The following is a 17,816-nucleotide window of genomic DNA, read 5'->3' on the forward strand; positions in this document are numbered from 1 at the left end:
TTTTGTTATTGTCAGTTTGACATTAACAAAGCATATAAGGAATACACAAATTTAGTGAATATTACTACTGTGTTTAAGCCTTAAAAAACACACCTTTACGGATTTTACCCGCAACCTACTTTTCCCTTTATACTTTAGTGAACATTTGTGTTTACTTTTTATACATACATTAAGCGGGGGCTTTATGTGAAAATGTTAATTAAGCTTTAAATGATAATAATGAAATAAAAAATGTATATATGAAAAGTAAAATAATTAAATCAAAAAAATAGAACTAATGGTTTATATGGTGCATTATTTGCCAAATGTACCACTTTTCTGCACTACCTCTCCGATTACCTTAATACTCTATATTTTGGTCCGTTGGGTCATTCAAGGATGCTGGATGGCCAAAAAAAAGTTTCAGAGTCCCTGGATGTCTAGATATCTAGCTATCTATGAAGGTAGGTAACAAAAATGTAAAAAACACCCATTTTTTCACAATTTTAAAAATTAATTTTTTCATCAATCTTACATCCAATCTATACATTTTATACACCAAAATGATCGTTTATTCATGTAAAAAGCGCACATAATGCTATTTTGGCAAAAACTCTAATTTTACAGGGTGTCCAACAAAAAGTGTATTTTGGATATCTAGCGTAATACCCAAAATACCTGTCCGAAAAAAATCATTTTTTTTGGCTTAAATCCTGTGTTTTATCTGTGTGCATATGTGGTATATAACGGTTCGGACCACCCGGGACTATAAGGTTGTCAAATTTCACTTTGGGACACCCTGTAAATGTGATTTTTGCGTCTGTAGAGCTAAAACTTGGTCCAAATTGGCTATTTTTTTCAAATTACTCTAATATGTGTCTTAGTATGTTTGGCCATAGTGTTTTCTGACCAGATCAATATTTTCCTATTTTTTGGACACCCTGTATTTTCAAAAAGAGAAAAAAAAATTTTGTTTTTTTTTAATTTTTTTTCTATTTTTAAGTTACTTAAAACTGTCATATAGATACAGATTTTGACTAATAACAATAATATTTGCCTATTTTACAATTTTTTACACTTTTGGGACACCCTGTGCATGTTTTTGAAAAATGATGGTTTTTGCCCATTTTTGGGGGGAAGGAGTCGTTTTAGGGCCATAGACTATTTCTTCATTTTTGTAGAACTTTTCAAGACACATCATTTGTTATTTATGCAAAAACCGCAAAAACCGAACCGTTTTGCCGTTATTCACCGCCAAAGGCAGAATTTTTTACGTTTTTTGCCGTTCCCGAGGTTCTAATGGGCATATGTGGTAAGAAGACGTTGGTTTATCAAGATAACTGTGAAATACTTTTATTTAGGCATTTTAATTTACTAAATTTCATGTGAAGTATATTTTTTTTTGTATATCCAACCGATTTTTGTCAAAAGGAATTTCAAATGCACATGATTTTTGTTTCTTTTATCACTTATGTTATAGCAATTATTTATGTTATATTCACTTAATTTTCTTGTTATAACAATTGAAATCCATCTCGACGAAAAACGGTTAGCTGCACAAAAAATTTTACTTAATATGAAATTTAGTAAATTAAATTACCTAAATAAAAGTATTTAAGAGGGATCTTGATAAATCAACGTTTTCTTACCACAAATGCCCATTACAACCTCCGGAACGGCAAAAAACGTAAAAAATTCTGCCTTTGGCGGTGAATAACGGCAAAACGGTTCGGTTTTTGCGGTTTTTGCATAAATAACAAATGATGTGTCTTGAAAAGTTCTACAAAAATGAAGAAATAGTCTATGGCCCTAAAACGACTCCTTCCCCCCAAAAATGGGCAAAAACCATCATTTTTCAAAAACATGCACAGGGTGTCCCAAAAGTGTAAAAAATTGTAAAATAGGCAAATATTATTGTTATTAGTCAAAATCTGTATCTATATGACAGTTTTAAGTAACTTAAAAATAGAAAAAAAATTTAAAAAAAACAAAATTTTTTTTCTCTTTTTTGGAAAATATAGGGTGTCCAAAAAATAGGAAAATATTGATCTGGTCAGAAAACACTATGGCCAAACATACTAAGACACATATTAGAGTAATTTGAAAAAAATAGCCAATTTGGACCAAGTTTTAGCTCTACAGACGCAAAAATCACATTTACAGGGTCGCCCAAAGTGAAATTTGACAACCTTATAGTCCCGGGTGGTCCGAACCGTTATATACCACATATGCACACAGATAAAACACAGGATTTAAGCCAAAAAAAATGATTTTTTTCGGACAGGTATTTTGGGTATTACGCTAGATATCCAAAATACACTTTTTGTTGGACACCCTGTAAAATTAGAGTTTTTGCCAAAATAGCATTATGTGCGCTTTTTACATGAATAAACGATCATTTTGGTGTATAAAATGTATAGATTGGATGTAAGATTGATGAAAAAATTAATTTTTAAAATTGTGAAAAAATGGGTGTTTTTTACATTTTTGTTACCTACCTTCATAGATAGCTAGATATCTAGACATCCAGGGACTCTGAAACTTTTTTTTGGCCATCCAGCATCCTTGAATGACCCAACGGACCAAAATATAGAGTATTAAGGTAATCGGAGAGGTAGTGCAGAAAAGTGGTACATTTGGCAAATAATGCACCATATATATCACTTGATCTTCGTAATCGATGTGTTTTATGTTAACGTGGCACCAAAGGTCATGTCTCAAACGGAGAGGGTTATATACAATCAAAAACCCCACTCCCATTAAAATTATTTATGCTTTATGTTAAATGTTGATTTTGCTTTTAATTAGTATAAAAAGGTTAAGATAGGAATGTTAAGTTAGATAGAAGGTTAAAAAAGGTTTTCAAGTTCAATATTTTTTTTACATAAAAATCTGGAAATCGAACTAGCAACCCTAATAAACCTTCTAAATCAAAAGTGCAATAATAAAAGAGAGAAAACTAGAGTTAGCTTTGTAAATGTGATTTATGGTGGAACTTTTTAAACTTACAAGCGTTGGGAGTTTCAAAGAAGAGGTCACAACGATATTTTTATACATATATAATGCTAGATAATAATAATTAATCAATAAATTAGTATTGTTGCATAGAGTGTCCCTATCATAATATATAATGGAAAACAAAAAAACATAAATTAAAATTAATATTTTAATAATATGCACCTTTATAGCTCAAGAAAAAATGTTGCAATTGATTGCGATTACTTTACTCGCAAAGCTTTACTATTATTAAAGTTTTGTATCACTTGTATCAATATGAATAATATTATTAATTATTGGATTATTAATATCACATTGTTCATCCAAATAACTAGTATATACATAGTGTGTGTGTGTGTGTCTACATACAACCAGCAATTATTATTATTATTTTCTTTATAATACATTGCGTCAAATCTCACAGGTCTATCAAATACTGTGGATAAAATTCTTTTTCGGTAGCGCAGCTATTCCATAATTTTCTTATCCTCCAACCGTCTCGCATCGCTTTTGGCACTGAGCACATTTTTTATAGGCAGTTAGTTTTAGGATTGGGTGCATGGGTTTCGCTCAGCAAATAATTTTGAAAGGTGTGGGTTTTACGGCACATAAGCAATGGGTAATCATCTGCATTTTAAGATTGTTAAATATGGCATAAGCGAAGAAAATTTTGTGCTAGATATGGCTTTGTAAAAAGTTTAAATTATGGCGCAAAAAAATGCTGACATAGTTTGGGGCCAAAAGTATGTGGAATAGCACAGCATAGTGTGGAAAAGCAGGAAAAGGATTACAAGGTGAATGGCGTGGTGTGTGCATGGCTCAGCAAGTGAATGTATTGTTGTTGTTGTTAGTTGAATATGAAGATAAGGCCGGTGGTTCTGCAAGCTCCGGATACGGTGACCTGAACATACACACGTACAATACATCAATATTGAAGTTACTACGCTCCTGTAACTAATAGATAAGTAACATGTCTGTCTGTCTGAAGATCGCTAACCGCTGGACTAATATTGTTTTCCTTTACAGTGAAGTTATTATATGTCTAGGGAAAACTTGTATATTGGTGTAGGGAATCCCAACCTCACATGAGAAAATGCCCATGGAAAAAATAATACCACCACACCCAAAACATTCAAACTAAAATTAAAAGTGGAGGGTCCACTCAGCAATCACCTTCCCCCTTTCCGTCAAGTGCCCCAGGCGTCAATCTAAATAAAGGACAAAAGCACTGGGAATTGGAATTGGCCTCATAGAAGTACAAAAGAATTTTTTTTTTCACCCCCCCCCCCCCCTCCCCTTCTTCTTCATCATTTTATTTTTCATAGATTTATTTTGCGCATGCCTGGGTCAGGTGGGTGTGGTGCGCTGGCTCGAGGGAGCTGAACTCTTTTCATTGGCTCTCTTGATGTACAGGTACAGCAGCTTCATCTTGCTGCCGTTCAATGACTCTAGGTGGGGCTTCAGCACGGGCTCTCCCACCAGCTGGTGCAGGGCTACTATGCAGAACACAGCCGCCTAAAATAAATAAAAAATATTTTTCTTATGAAAATACAAAAACAATATCTTATGTTATGAATAGAGTTTTCTCTGTGTGTGATAAAGAGCCCAAACTTCGTGACTTTTTAAGAATGGGTATGACACATAACTGAGAGTTGGAATCTTTTTAATATCTCCATCCTGGTGGGCACAGGATGCTAGCAAACCTGGCAGGGTCATCCAGGTAAAGAGCAAAAATATTTTTTTGACTTAAACAAGGCATTTTGTCTTGCCAAAATACTAAAACATCCACTAGTAGTACATCCTCATATGAAATACAGGTGTTCAAGTCAATTTCAGGTTCCAGGTATGATCCTGCAGGTCCTGATCCTCCAGGTCTCCAGAAATCTTTAAAAGGCTCCTGTAGCCGCAATTTTTGACTTAGAGACTTCAAATTTTAAACTTAAGCTTTTCTTACATGTCGACATATTGTTTAAAAAATTCATAAAGATCCGCCGCCGTTTTCCCGCCGACTGTTACGGCTGGCAACTGCCAAGTACAGCTGCGGCCGCTGAAATTTATATTTGATATTTCTGATATAAAATTTAATTAAAGATAAACATTTTCTGCAAAAAAATTGTTCTTCTAGCTTCAAAATTAAATAAGAAAATTACAGCAGTTTGAAATTTTTAAGTGAAAAAGGACCTAAAAACATAGGTTGTTAAATAAAAGGGTGAAGGAAGCGTAAATTGACTTTGACCTACTTAAGGTCGGAAATTTACTATCAAACAGGGGACTTGCACAAAATATTTTAGCCCTCTAGCTCTAATAGGAACTGAGATAATAGTAGGGGGCGTTGAACTCCCCCCCTCCCGACCGGTTAAGGTGCAGCAAAGGGCCCGACTGTTAAAGGTTGATATAAGAATAAAAGATTTTTAATGGTTGAAGAAAAATAATCCGCATATAAGTGTACTTTACCTTTCTCACACTTGACTCAACATTGTCATAGGCCTTGACAAGTCCTGGCATTATTTCTGGAAGGTGGGTAGCCATATTGTCTGGGCTCTGAAGTACAGGATACTAAAATTAATTTCATTCCAAAAGTGTTATTTTAAAGTACATTACATTATCATGACCTTGTTTCTAATGAAATATAACAATAGTTTATTTCAATAATGCTCTTTAATTAAGCTTATTTCCCTTTAGATCCATTTATTATAATAAAACTTATGAAAATTACATAAATCAATACCTAATGGGAAAAAATTTTCCACAATGTTCCACATTTCCCCGATATAAGAATTCCATTAAGTTTCAACATCATGGTTTAATGCTGACAAATGGCATGAAACCGTCCGCAGAGAGCCTAAACGTTTATGCGAGCCACACAATGAAACAGGACTAGTCCAACTATCATAAAACTTAGGAATTAACCTATCATGTTACAATCTGTGTTCATATTCATAAAACAAAGTAATAATAACCTGTTTTTCAACGAGTTTAGTTAGCATTTTGATGGCTGCCTGGTTCACGGGGAAATCTCCTGTTTTCACAATGGGATTTAACACTCTAAAACAAAGTTAAGATTAGTTTATGATTAATAATTGAAATATATTATGCATGAACGAGATCAAATCTATTAATTTTAATGCATTTTATTTATGTGGTGACTCGGTGAGTTTTTCAAAATGTGATAATTTGTTTAGACACAAAATTCTATCGACATTTGTGATTATTTGTAAATACATACCTAGGTAATCAGAATGAATGAGATAAGCTTTTAAAATTTTTTGAATTATGAAAATGACATAAGCTCACCTAACAACCATGTCTGGTGGAAGACTAGCGGCCATTGTGGCCGCACAACTCTCTGCCGCTCGCACCACGTCTTTTTCCGCATCCTTGTGGGCCTGCAGCACCTTTAGCATCACCAGCTCTGTGAACCCATGGAAGCCTGACTGTAAACTCGCCTGATTAAGCATCTCTGTGAGCACCCCAAACACAAGCGCACGTACTGCACCCTCTTCATCCTCCAAGTTCTCCAGGAGGACGCGCAAAAGCGCGCGAAATTGCGCATGCAACGCGGCATTTGAGCCAGGATTGCGCACAATTTTAATCAGCGCTGTCATGCTGGACTTGCGCTCCGCGGTGGCAGAGTTTGTTTTGACTGATTGAAGTGTGGAAATAATGTCTTGAATGGCACCCTTGTTGTCTTTAGAGGATTCATCATTTGATAATGACCTTCCGCCGTACAGCATATCGTCCATGACCGGCGGCTGGCGGACCGAGCCTGTCCTGACAAACGGCGGCAGGGCCGCGTTTAACATGTGATTTTCGACCTCAAGCGCGGCCAGCTTTTCATCGATGTTCATTTCGTCGCTGGAGGATGCTGCTCCGCCGCTATTATTGCTTCCGCGGTCAATTTGGTCAAAGGAATAGTTTGAAATGGCATTTGCGGTCAGCCGCAGCGATTTATTAACCTCATCTGGGTTCATGTTCTCTGAATCGTCGTTGTGATGCGGATGCGGCAGCGAGGGTTTGCGCCCCGCACTGCCCGGGCTCCCGAGAGAATCACGGGAAAGCATTGATTGTATGTTACGCGGCTTCATTGGTGTTGAGGCGGATAAATTCAAGTTGTCGCTGTTGTTGTAGAGGCCGCCAGGTTTCAGAGGACTGTTGCTGTTGTACAGATGGTCGTAGGAAGAGATTTTGGCGTTGGAATTTATGACCTGTGGCGTTCAAATAAAATTAACAATCTAAGAAGGTTAAAAAGGAGCTTTACTTCTGTTTGAAAATGTACTAAATATAATATGATAATATGTTTCTCTGTATCTGTATGATCATGCTGTTTTTATATTTCTCAAGGGAGTTTAAATCTACTTTAGAGCCCAAGGGAAGCTTGAATTGACAACCTAAAATTCTCCCATACCCATTTGATGTGCACTAAGGGCTTGTATAAATATAAGTAGAAAAACACATAAGTTTATAAAAAAATTCTTTTGCTAATTTATATTTTCCTGTGATGCTTTGTCCTGGTATGTTTCTGGAAGCTTAGATAACAGATTCTGAAAAATAAATAATCATTAGTAAACGAGCCTATCTATAATAGACCGACTCAAAATGCAAAAAATTTTAGCGCGCAATTCTAACCCATTTCTTTTATGATATTATGACTATTGATACCAAAGTATGGCTTTATGTACCTTCCTGAATTCGTATTGAAGTGTAGAATATAAATCAAAAAACGATTTTCAAAAATATTGACCATAGCAAAAGTTATCCTCAAAAAACCGTCAAAATCACCTGAGGATAGCTCTTGCTATGATCAAAATATTTTAAAATCGTTTTTTTAATTCCTAATCCACTCTTCAAGACGAATTCAGGAAGGTGTATAAAGCCATGGTTTGAAAGAAAGAAAAAATTCTCCCCCAGGGGGGACCCTTCCCCTTTTTTTATGAAAATCAAATTTGACATATTGATGAAAAAAAGGTACCAGAACACTCTTTTTTGTATCAATGGTCATTATATCTTAAAAGGAAAGGGTTGAAATAGCGCACCCATTGAATTTTAAAAAAGTGGTAATTCTGAGTCGGTGTAATCTATAATTATAATCAGTTCTGAGGTATTGAGCAAAATTCTGTACACGCAAAGTAAACATTTAATTTAAATTTTTAACAACAAAAAAAACCAAAATAACAAAAATACCCCTTTCATTTAAATGAATTTAGGATTTAACTTTTATTATCTATAATACAAAGTAGAATGATGTCTCTCCGTCTGTCTGTCTGTCTGTCTGCATGTTAGAATTGTCCTTTCGATTTCAAATTTTGCTTGGTGATTCCTTTAATAGTTAGGTACTATTTAGAAAGCGTAGCAACTCTATAATCATCACCAAAATGTCCGTACGTCAATTTTAAACATGTTGATTTTTTTACTTTTTTAACAATAAATTTTTATTTTATCTTATCATCCCATTGATCTAATTTTTAGTATATATATTCCTGGGACAACAAAGTAAAATGTAATAAGCGAAGCAACTCTATAATCAAGTCCTAAAAATGTAAGTATGTCCATAAACATTATCCTGAATCAAGCAGTTTTTCAACAATTTACTTACAATTTTGCTTTGACTCTTTTACATTTATATTATAATTATTTAGTTCTGACACTATACATGTGTTAATGTCTGTTTGTCCTACCGTTTAAGCGCTTCGCTTTTATGTTGTCATCCTTGTTTTTAAAAGAATTTGCTGAAGATTTCCTTGGTTCTTTTACGAATTTCGCCTTAATTTTTTTTGATCAGCTCTTGGGGCAAAGCCCTAGAGGCTAGGGGCGAAGCCGCTAGTTATATCTATATAATATTATAAAGAAAAACTGTCTGTCTGTCTTGAAGCTTGAGATATCAGTATTCACTGTACCGATTGGACTCTACTCTTCAGGGAATAAAGCTTCTGGTCCTTCCGTTGTTTTTAACTATTTTCTTGGGGTCTGGGACACCCCCACTCCCCAAAAAATTACATCAAAACATTAATTTTAATAACTAGAAAATTAAAAAGTATCTACCTGCATCTGAGGTGAATGTGCTTGAAAGAGGCCGGCAACCACCAGGTTCGCTTCCCGCCGAATTTCCGCGCTCTTTGGCTCACCCGTCCACGTGATCAGCTTGGCCAGCGCCAACTCTGCCTCCTTGCCGCTGGGAATGTCGGCTGACTCGACCAGAGTCACCAGGGACCGCAGATAGGTCAGGACAGCCAGTTTTACCTAGAGAAAATAGGAACTTTAATTTAATTGCTGCAATTAATAATCCAAAGAGAAAAGATGACTAAAATATAAAAATCATGCTTAATATTGAAGAGAAACCTGATAGTACTGATGGACAAGTCTCTCTTTAAATGTAAAAAAAAACTTAAGTCTTTTCAAATAGGTACAATTATCAATAATAGGGATTAACAAATAACACCAATGATTACACCAATCTAAATTTTTCAGTACCTAAACAGTTGGCAAAGCTTGAAGATATGTTTCTATCTAAATTCTAAATCAATCAATAATCACTTGTTTTATGCAGAAATGGATATTAATTATTGGATCTCACATCAGATTTTCATGTTCTCTAATAAAGTGAAACATGTAGCGGGCTACAATAACGATTCTCCCCTTCCACCCTATTACTTCCTACTGAGTGAACGAACTGACCAATAAACACAAGTTCCATGTAGCAAGCTAAAATGACGTCAATTTTTACCCTATCATAATATCCACGTGTATTCTGCATAAATCAATTCTACATCAAATAATGCCGAAAACGATGGTGAGAATAAATCCTTACCTTGCTATTGGGTGTCTGTGTAGTATCTGTCATGAATTTAAATAAAACATTCAGCTGTTCGTCATAGTTGAAACTTTCCCTACAGTGGGCAGGTTCATTGCCATTTTTTATTACAACTTTTTAAAGTAAAGAGCTGTTTAATGTGTAACATTAAATTATAAGTAGAACTACTTTATAAAAAGTATCTCATACCAAAGAAAGAGAGATAGGACAAGGGACTGTAAATGAAACTTCCCCCTAAAATTCACGGTCTTATTCATGCCATTGGTTGCTAAAACATTGTATGGTAAAAGATCGAAAGATTCTAAATTTCCCATGCTCTATTTTTAACCTTTTGCGTAAACAAAATTATAAAAGTTTGAGGGAGAAATTAATCTATTATCCATTGTCTTTTAAATCATTCTTTAGGTATTCCAAAAAAAAGAGGAATATATAAAGAGTTCTTAGGCTTTAAGACTGCTTTAGTTGATGTCTTAAAACAATGAAATATTTAAAAGGACAATTGCTCCTGCCTGACAACGTCCAAGGTTCTGTGAATTTTATGGACAACACTTCCCAATAGATCTGCTCCAAGCTTGCTTACCAACCTAAAAAAAAAGTTTATTTAATATAAGATAAATTAAATTATCAACTATAAAAGGATTAACAGTTTTTCGAGTCGTGCTTTTTTACTTTATGGTTAGGTTTATATTGGGTATAGGGAAGCCCCACAAGTAGAGGCAAAAAGAAAGAAAAAACTACATCCCTTTTTATTTAATTAATTTCAAAAAAGATTGTGGGGGGGGTCTGTACTCAATAGCACGTTTAGGAAAAGTACTAATAAACCTAATACAAGGAGGACGTATTGTAGAAGTTCAGTAGAAGATAAATAGATCTCCTCCCAAAATCAGAGAAATCATATTATTCTTATTATAGGGTTCTCAGCAGTGTTTCGGAGCCGGAGCCGGGAGCAGCAACATTTTTGTTGGAGCCGGATCCGGGGCCGTATTTTTCGGTAAAAACAGCTCCGGCTATAGATTAGCTAAAAATGATTTTTTAAAGTAATATTATAATTTGGCAACGGTCTATTTCCATATAATAAACTGAAAAACTTTTGTTTCTTAACAAATAGACACACATCCTTCTACTTTTATATAGCTTTAATCAAATAAAAGCAAAATATTTTATATTATTTATTTTATTTTCTCGTATTCATTTGAATCCGGTGGATAGGAACCGGTTCTCATGAATACGAAAAAACTATGTCTAGCATCGTATTATATCCAGTTTTCTACGAATATAGAAATGTACAATCATAAGATTAAAACCAGTTTTTTTAGCCGGTGCCTCCGGCACCTCGGGGCTAAAAAAACTAGTTTTAATCTTATAATTGTACATTCTATATCCGCGGAAAGCCGTTTATAATACGATACGAGAAATAACTATTATCAAATTCAATAATGAACAAAAATTGATATATTAATTTTAAGGTAGGAGCCGGAGCCGCATCCAAATTAAACGGCTCCGACACCCTGGTTCTCAGTTTTAGCCTAGTTAATTAGCCTAAACAACGGATAAGAAAAGTAAAAAAAAGAGCATCTGCATTGTTAATTAAATAATTACCTGGTTAAAAGGACGTAAAGCCAGTCGTGTAGGTCAGCTTTGTGGCTCGTCACCAGCTCACACAACGTCTCCAGGAATAGTGCGAACACCTGAAAGCAAATATGGTTGTCAAAAATAAGAACATTAACATACTTAATTACTAAGCGTAGCTACAATACAATAAACTTAAGTGAAACCCATCATATTTAAAATCAAATTACAGCTTTAGGCTTGTTTTCAAATGGTTAAGTTTAGGAATTTTTATCAAAAATACATTTTATTTATCACTATTATTATTCACAATGTTTTGGCAAAAAAAATATTGATAGGTAAATAGATAGATAAGGGGGGGGGGGGGAAGTTTTGACACATTTGCGTAAACAGGGAGTATAGGCTTTATCTTTGGACTGAGAGGATAGGTTATTAGGGATAAAATCATTTTTATATGATGAATTTTCCCAAGTTTTAAGATTTTTTGGATAAGCCTCCAGGTTCCGGAGCTCCAGGCCTCCAGGTCCTCTCTGTACAGGTAAAAATTAAAAAAACAAATTTTTTTTTAAGAGTTAGAAGTCAACCTATGAAACAAAATATGCATATTTTTGAATGTTATTCACATATTTAAAGAAAAAAATGCAAATTTTGTTTCATAAGCTGACTTCTAACTCTTCAAAAAAAATTTTTTTTTTTTCATTTTTACCTGTACAGAGAGGACCTGGAGGCCTATCCAAAAAATCTTAAAACTTGGGAAAATTCATCATATAAGAATGATTTTATCCCTAATAACCTATCCTCTCAGTCCACAGATAAAGCCTATGCTCCCTGTTTACGCAAATGTGTCAAAACTTCCCCCCCCCCCCTTATTAATCTGATAAAAATATCGAATTCAAGGTTAATCAGGTTGTCCAACAATTACGCAAGTGATTAAAATCGTTCTAAAAAGTAGGTAGTATTTCTCGATAATAAAAATGTTTAAAATCGATATGATTAAAATGAAAATACAGACTTTTTAGTAACAATTAAAGAGTTGGTATGTTTCTAACTGTTTCGTGAATCAATGTGCAGTTTAAACCGATAGGAAAATTTTAAAATGCAAAAATATAAATAAGAGGAAAGGTAACGGCTGTACGGACCGACAGACTCTGTAAAGAAAAGCTTGCTACTACTCCCTTCCCCTCTTCAATAAAAAAAAATTTTTGCTTTAAAAGTGAATAAGTTCTTATGCTGTTTTATAATCACACTTTACTAAAATTGTTTTTTTTTTATTAACAAAATACTATCTTTTATTTCAAAGGGTGTGTTAGTGTATTATTTGTCCATCCAATAATTTCAGTAAGAAGCAAAGATTCTATATACAAATTCTATAAATAATTCTAAAGGAAAATATCCCAACAATCCCCTTCTCTTTTTTCTCTCCCTTCTTACCCACTCCCCTTCAGTTACTTGTTTTAATCCAACTTTACTCCAACAAAATATTTAATATTGCGGCATTCAAATAACTGTACATAACTAAAGTTGTATGAGAGTTGAGAAGTACTAGTAGCAAAGCTCTCAATGACAAACTTAGCTAAATTTGGTTTTCTCGTTTGCTATTTAAGATAAATGACTGATTTTTTTGTGAAGACTCTTGTTACAAAAAACATTCAATAAACAAATTACTTTGTCTGTCGGTATGTAACAAAAGTATTTATTTGTAACAGTTTTGTGATTTTCTATTATTTATTTCATACTTTTGAAAGACAATTGAACATCTGCTCCATAATTTATTTTGTCCTTTTGTGATCTTTTGGCTTCGCTACACACAGATTATGTCATCCTTGTTATGAATTAAAATTATCCTCTTAAATCATCTGTAAATTAATATCTATATTTCTCAGGTATGCTAGCTTTGAAGAAAATTGTTCTTGATTTTAATATCTATCTTCACTCTTCATATTAAAAATTTTGTTACTTAAATATATCCTATGTACATAGGGGTTTTATTTATTTCCTATGTACATAGGGGTTTTATTTATTTCAGCATAATGTGCAATATTTAGTTTTCAATTCATATATAGTGGTATTATTTAAAAAGGGAGACAAGTTTTACCCAGGAATATCGTAATCAAAGTTAATTTTGAAATATCACAAAAAAAATATAAAAATATAATTTTTTTCAATTGGGCTTCCTATTACAATTTTGTGATATTATTTGACTTAGGTAACAAAGCATTTGATATAAAAATATTCATTGCATTAGTTGAAGCTTTAAATGGATTTTTAGATTTCTATGATGTACAATACTTGGATTACGAGATCTCGGCACAAACATCCTGTCCCCTTTATGCGTGTGTCTTTTATGTTAGAATATATGGAAAAGTCTTCCACCCATTCTTGTCTTTTTATCCTGCAAACTTTGTATATTGTTCTCCTTATTATTTGTCTACCCATACTCAAAAACTTCTGAAAGCTGTCTTTATTTCAAGCTTCAAAGAAATTAGCTAACAAAAGTAAACAAAATAATAGTTAGGTTATATCCATTATTGTTTTACTATGCCCCCAATCAAAAGAACTAACCCATTAAAAAAAATTAAGTATTCACGGTCATATACCTATAAAATTAAATTTGAACATTTTGGTTCAATTCGTTATTCCTTAATCTTAGTGAATTTGTGTGTGTTTTTAGTTGTATGTGGGCGGAATTTGTTAAATTACACACACACACACAGCAGCAGTATACATTAGACACATTAACAATATGAATATTTGAACAAGTTTTAATAGATTTTGGAACATACATTTCATATGCATTTGTCGCATTATTTAAATCACTTTTTTCAAGGGCACAATAATAAATGTATAGTTATAGATGTATAATCCGGACAATTATCTGCCCCAAGTTGTGGAGACCTTTTTGGTCTGCTAGCAAATTGCTTTTTGTTCTTTTGTAGGAACTCTGCTGTGTTTATATTTCAAAAGGAGACACACAATCACATACAATAGCTTGGCTACAAAAAACCTATTCGAACCAGTCTACAATAACTCTATAAAGAATAAGAATCTTTCTAAATTTTATACGGAAAATAGCTTAATCCATTTTTTATCTAGAGCTACAATTTTGGGGAAGCAAAAGAATAAGTGGAATTAGGGAGGGTCAAGAGTTTAAATATTTTTTTAGGAATAGGCCCAATGTTTTGTCTAACCATATTTTTAAAAGCACAGTTTTAGACTATTTTGTTCCTGTCTATGGGTGGTTTAAGATTTATTCATATAAGGACATTAGGTAATAAAGTTGAAAAATTAGTAAAACCGGTTTGCAAAAAATATTATTTTGTAGAGTTTTTCGTATTCTTTTCTTTACTAAGACCAATTTTTTCTTCTAGGTTCATCTTTCACCATATTTAAAAGTAAATATTTTTTTAAATTTAAACAAAATATGCATTTTTTTTCTTCAAATATGTGAATAACATTCAAAAGATGCATATTTTGTTTTATAAGTTGACCTCTAACTCTTTAAAAAAAATTTTTTTTCATTTTTACCTGTACAGAGACCACCTGGAGGCATGGAGCTCCGGAACCTGGAGGCCTATTCAAAGAATCTTAAAACTTGGAAAATTCATCATATAAGAATGATTTTATCTTTTATAACCTATCCTCTCAGTCCAAAGATAAAGCCTATATACCAGGTTTACGCAAATGTGTCAGAACTTCCCCTCCCCCCCTTAATCTTGATGGGGAAAAAATGCTACGATTTTTTTAGAACTACGTGATAATAATACATATTTTATAAGTGAAATGATTACAATTAGACTGATAGTTTACTATATACAATTCAATATTACAGGAAGAAGATAATATTGTTTTTTTTAATTGCTGCACTACTTCTAGACAAACTAGTTCTTGTTTTCTTTATAATAATACTCTGTCTCTATATCATACTATTAGGACGATGTTTAATGCTATATGAATAAGTTTAACCTATTACGCCCATGTTAAACTTTGTATTTATTAGAGCTACATTTTCTATCAGACAATCAGAATTAATAAGACGTGTTGGTCTCTTGATAAATAACTTACAATGTATACCAAATTCGCTGATGAGCTGCCTTATTAACAGCCGATGCCAAGCCCTGATACTTTGTAATTCCAATGCCGAGCCATACTTTTTTGTTGTTAATTTTCTGATGGAATTATATTATTTATCGATAATATTGACAAATAAACTAGTAATCCTTCATGTCTTACAGAATATAACAAATATCTGATAAACAAAACATTTTTTCAAAGCTTTGATTTAAAAAGTGAGTGTTAGTTCTTTAATTGCTGTATAGAACCTTTGCGTTTTAGTTAGCTCACACTACATCTTACATTTATAGAACTAGCGGCTTGCATCCAGAGTTGTGGATATGGATCCGGAAGGATCCGCACTTTTTTGAGTCCAAAAAAAAATGCGAAAAAAATAGAAAAATCTACCTAAATTTATATAAAATAGTCACTTGCAAAGACATTCCCGTGATGAGAGCCAATCTTTAAGGTTGAGGTTCAGACTTAAAAATTAAAAGTATTTTTGACTTCGAGATTAAGGAACAAATATTTTTTGAAAAATTTGGTGATTTTATTATTATTGTCAAGGATCCGGATCCGGCTCCGGATCCGCACTGACCAAATTTGGAGGATCCGGATCTGGATCCGCATACAATCAATGCGGATCCACAACTCTGCTTGCATCTAAGGATCTGTATTAAAAGGGGGTAGAATAAATATAGTTTAAAACCATCCCGAGACCTATGTGAAGCTTTCCTGAAGTAGAGAACTCAATCGTTTTAGAAGTTATCAAAATCTTAATCTACAAAGTCAAAAAACCTTACTACAGGGTGTCCCTCGTAAACAGGTTTTTTTAAAACGCTTATTACTCCCTTAATATTTGAGCTATCTTTGTAAAATAAAAAGTATTTGTCAGCCTACTACTGACCATTTATTGATATAGTGATGAAAAATCCGCAAAGTTAACAGAAAAAATCTACAAGGTAATACGTAACAGGCTTATTTTAGTGAATATAAGACTAATCCACAAGAAAAATATGCCTTAGTTTACTTTTAAAGCAGCTGGTGGTCAAACGGTGGATCACAAAGACTTACTCCAGACATTATAAGAACTGGTATTGTAGTCAAATTAAAAAAATCTGGTATATTTTAGGTTCTTGTGTGCATATGAAGCGAGATCACATGAAAAATTACCAAAAAAGATCAATATTATGCCTATTTTTACATATTGTACACTTACATTACACTTCAGATTCTTGAATATTGAGATTTTCTTTTATGCCATGTCAAGCCTGTTCTATTTTTGTGCTTAGAAAGTCTGAGCGACCAGCCGTTTAAGCCCTAACTAATCTTAAAGTTCACAAAGCAAATATTTTCTTGTGGGTTAGTCTAAATTCAATAAAATGAACCTCTTATGTAATACCTCGTAGATTTTTTCCTGTTTATTTTGTGGATTTTTCATTATTACCCCATGAAATGGTCTGTAGTAGGCTGCCAAGTACTTTTTATTTTACTAAGATAGCTCAAATATTAAGGGAGAAATAAGCGTGTCAAAAAAACCAGTTTACGAGGGACACCCTGTACATTATATAACAGGATAGCGGTGCTTCAAAGAATAGACGATTGAGTATTTTAACTTTAACTAGCAGCTAGAAGCGAAGCGTTCTAGTGGTAAATAATCCAAATATTGTTAAAACTATTAACTTTACATATTTCATAATTTTACAGAGAGTTTTAAAGAGGAGGGACCAATATTCTAAGGAAAAGAAATTACTACCTATATTATGTAACAGGATGCTATTGCTGAACCGATTTGGTTCTCCTTTATATGTAAGCTTTTCATTGGTTCAGGAAAGGTTATATAATATTTTTTGAAAATTCTTTTTTACATTCTTAAAAACTAGAATTCGTACTAATCAACCTTCACTCAAAAGCCCCTAGAAGCCTCTAGGAACGTAACCGCTAGTATTAAATAAAGAAATAGAAGATCTATAATACAGGTAAACGCTTAAGTATTAAAAATAGAAAAATAGCTTCTAAAGAAAGTATTAAACATAAGAGAATTGGGGAGGAAAATTTGTTTAGTGAATTTACCTTATAAAGTTACAATACAAGCAAAATCGTTGACTTCTTTTACAGTTTGAATTTCAATTTTTTTGCGACTGTAATTATACCTGTTCCTAGAAAGTCTGAGGTTTATAGGATTAAAAGCAGGACCAACGCTGGAATAATCCTAATTTAATATTTAAAATTCATCTTTTTAATTTATTCAAGTTTATATAGGAAGGGAAAATTTACACATTAACTGAAATAATATTCCTTTTAAATGATTGTAAGACAATATCTGTTATTATTATATGCGTGTAATCAAGTTTTCAAAGCAAACATTTTCTAATTTTACGTCCATTATAGATTGCTCTTATCTTTAATTCAA

General features: G+C 33.1%; 1 protein-coding gene across 1 annotated transcript in view; it reads right to left on the bottom strand.

Moving 5' to 3' along the window:
- Positions 1-2,608: 2,608 nt before the first annotated feature.
- Positions 2,609-17,816, bottom strand: part of chb (CLIP-associating protein) — a 65,355-nt gene continuing 50,147 nt past the window's right edge. Inside the window, exons 11-20 of the mRNA XM_080160879.1 lie at positions 11,384-11,472; positions 10,294-10,368; positions 9,782-9,860; positions 9,016-9,213; positions 7,469-7,517; positions 6,271-7,180; positions 5,937-6,021; positions 5,431-5,532; positions 4,319-4,491; positions 2,609-3,877 (exon numbers count right to left, since the gene is read on the bottom strand). Of these exons, the coding sequence (XP_080017005.1) occupies positions 4,324-4,491; positions 5,431-5,532; positions 5,937-6,021; positions 6,271-7,180; positions 7,469-7,517; positions 9,016-9,213; positions 9,782-9,860; positions 10,294-10,368; positions 11,384-11,472 (1,755 nt within the window). The 3' untranslated portion in view covers positions 2,609-3,877; positions 4,319-4,323. The remainder of the gene's footprint in view (positions 3,878-4,318; positions 4,492-5,430; positions 5,533-5,936; positions 6,022-6,270; positions 7,181-7,468; positions 7,518-9,015; positions 9,214-9,781; positions 9,861-10,293; positions 10,369-11,383; positions 11,473-17,816) is intronic.

The sequence above is a fragment of the Acartia tonsa genome, chromosome 5, assembly GCF_053477335.1.
Source record: "Acartia tonsa isolate MP-2025a chromosome 5, ASM5347733v1, whole genome shotgun sequence".
Taxonomy (NCBI): Eukaryota; Metazoa; Arthropoda; class Copepoda; order Calanoida; family Acartiidae; genus Acartia; species Acartia tonsa.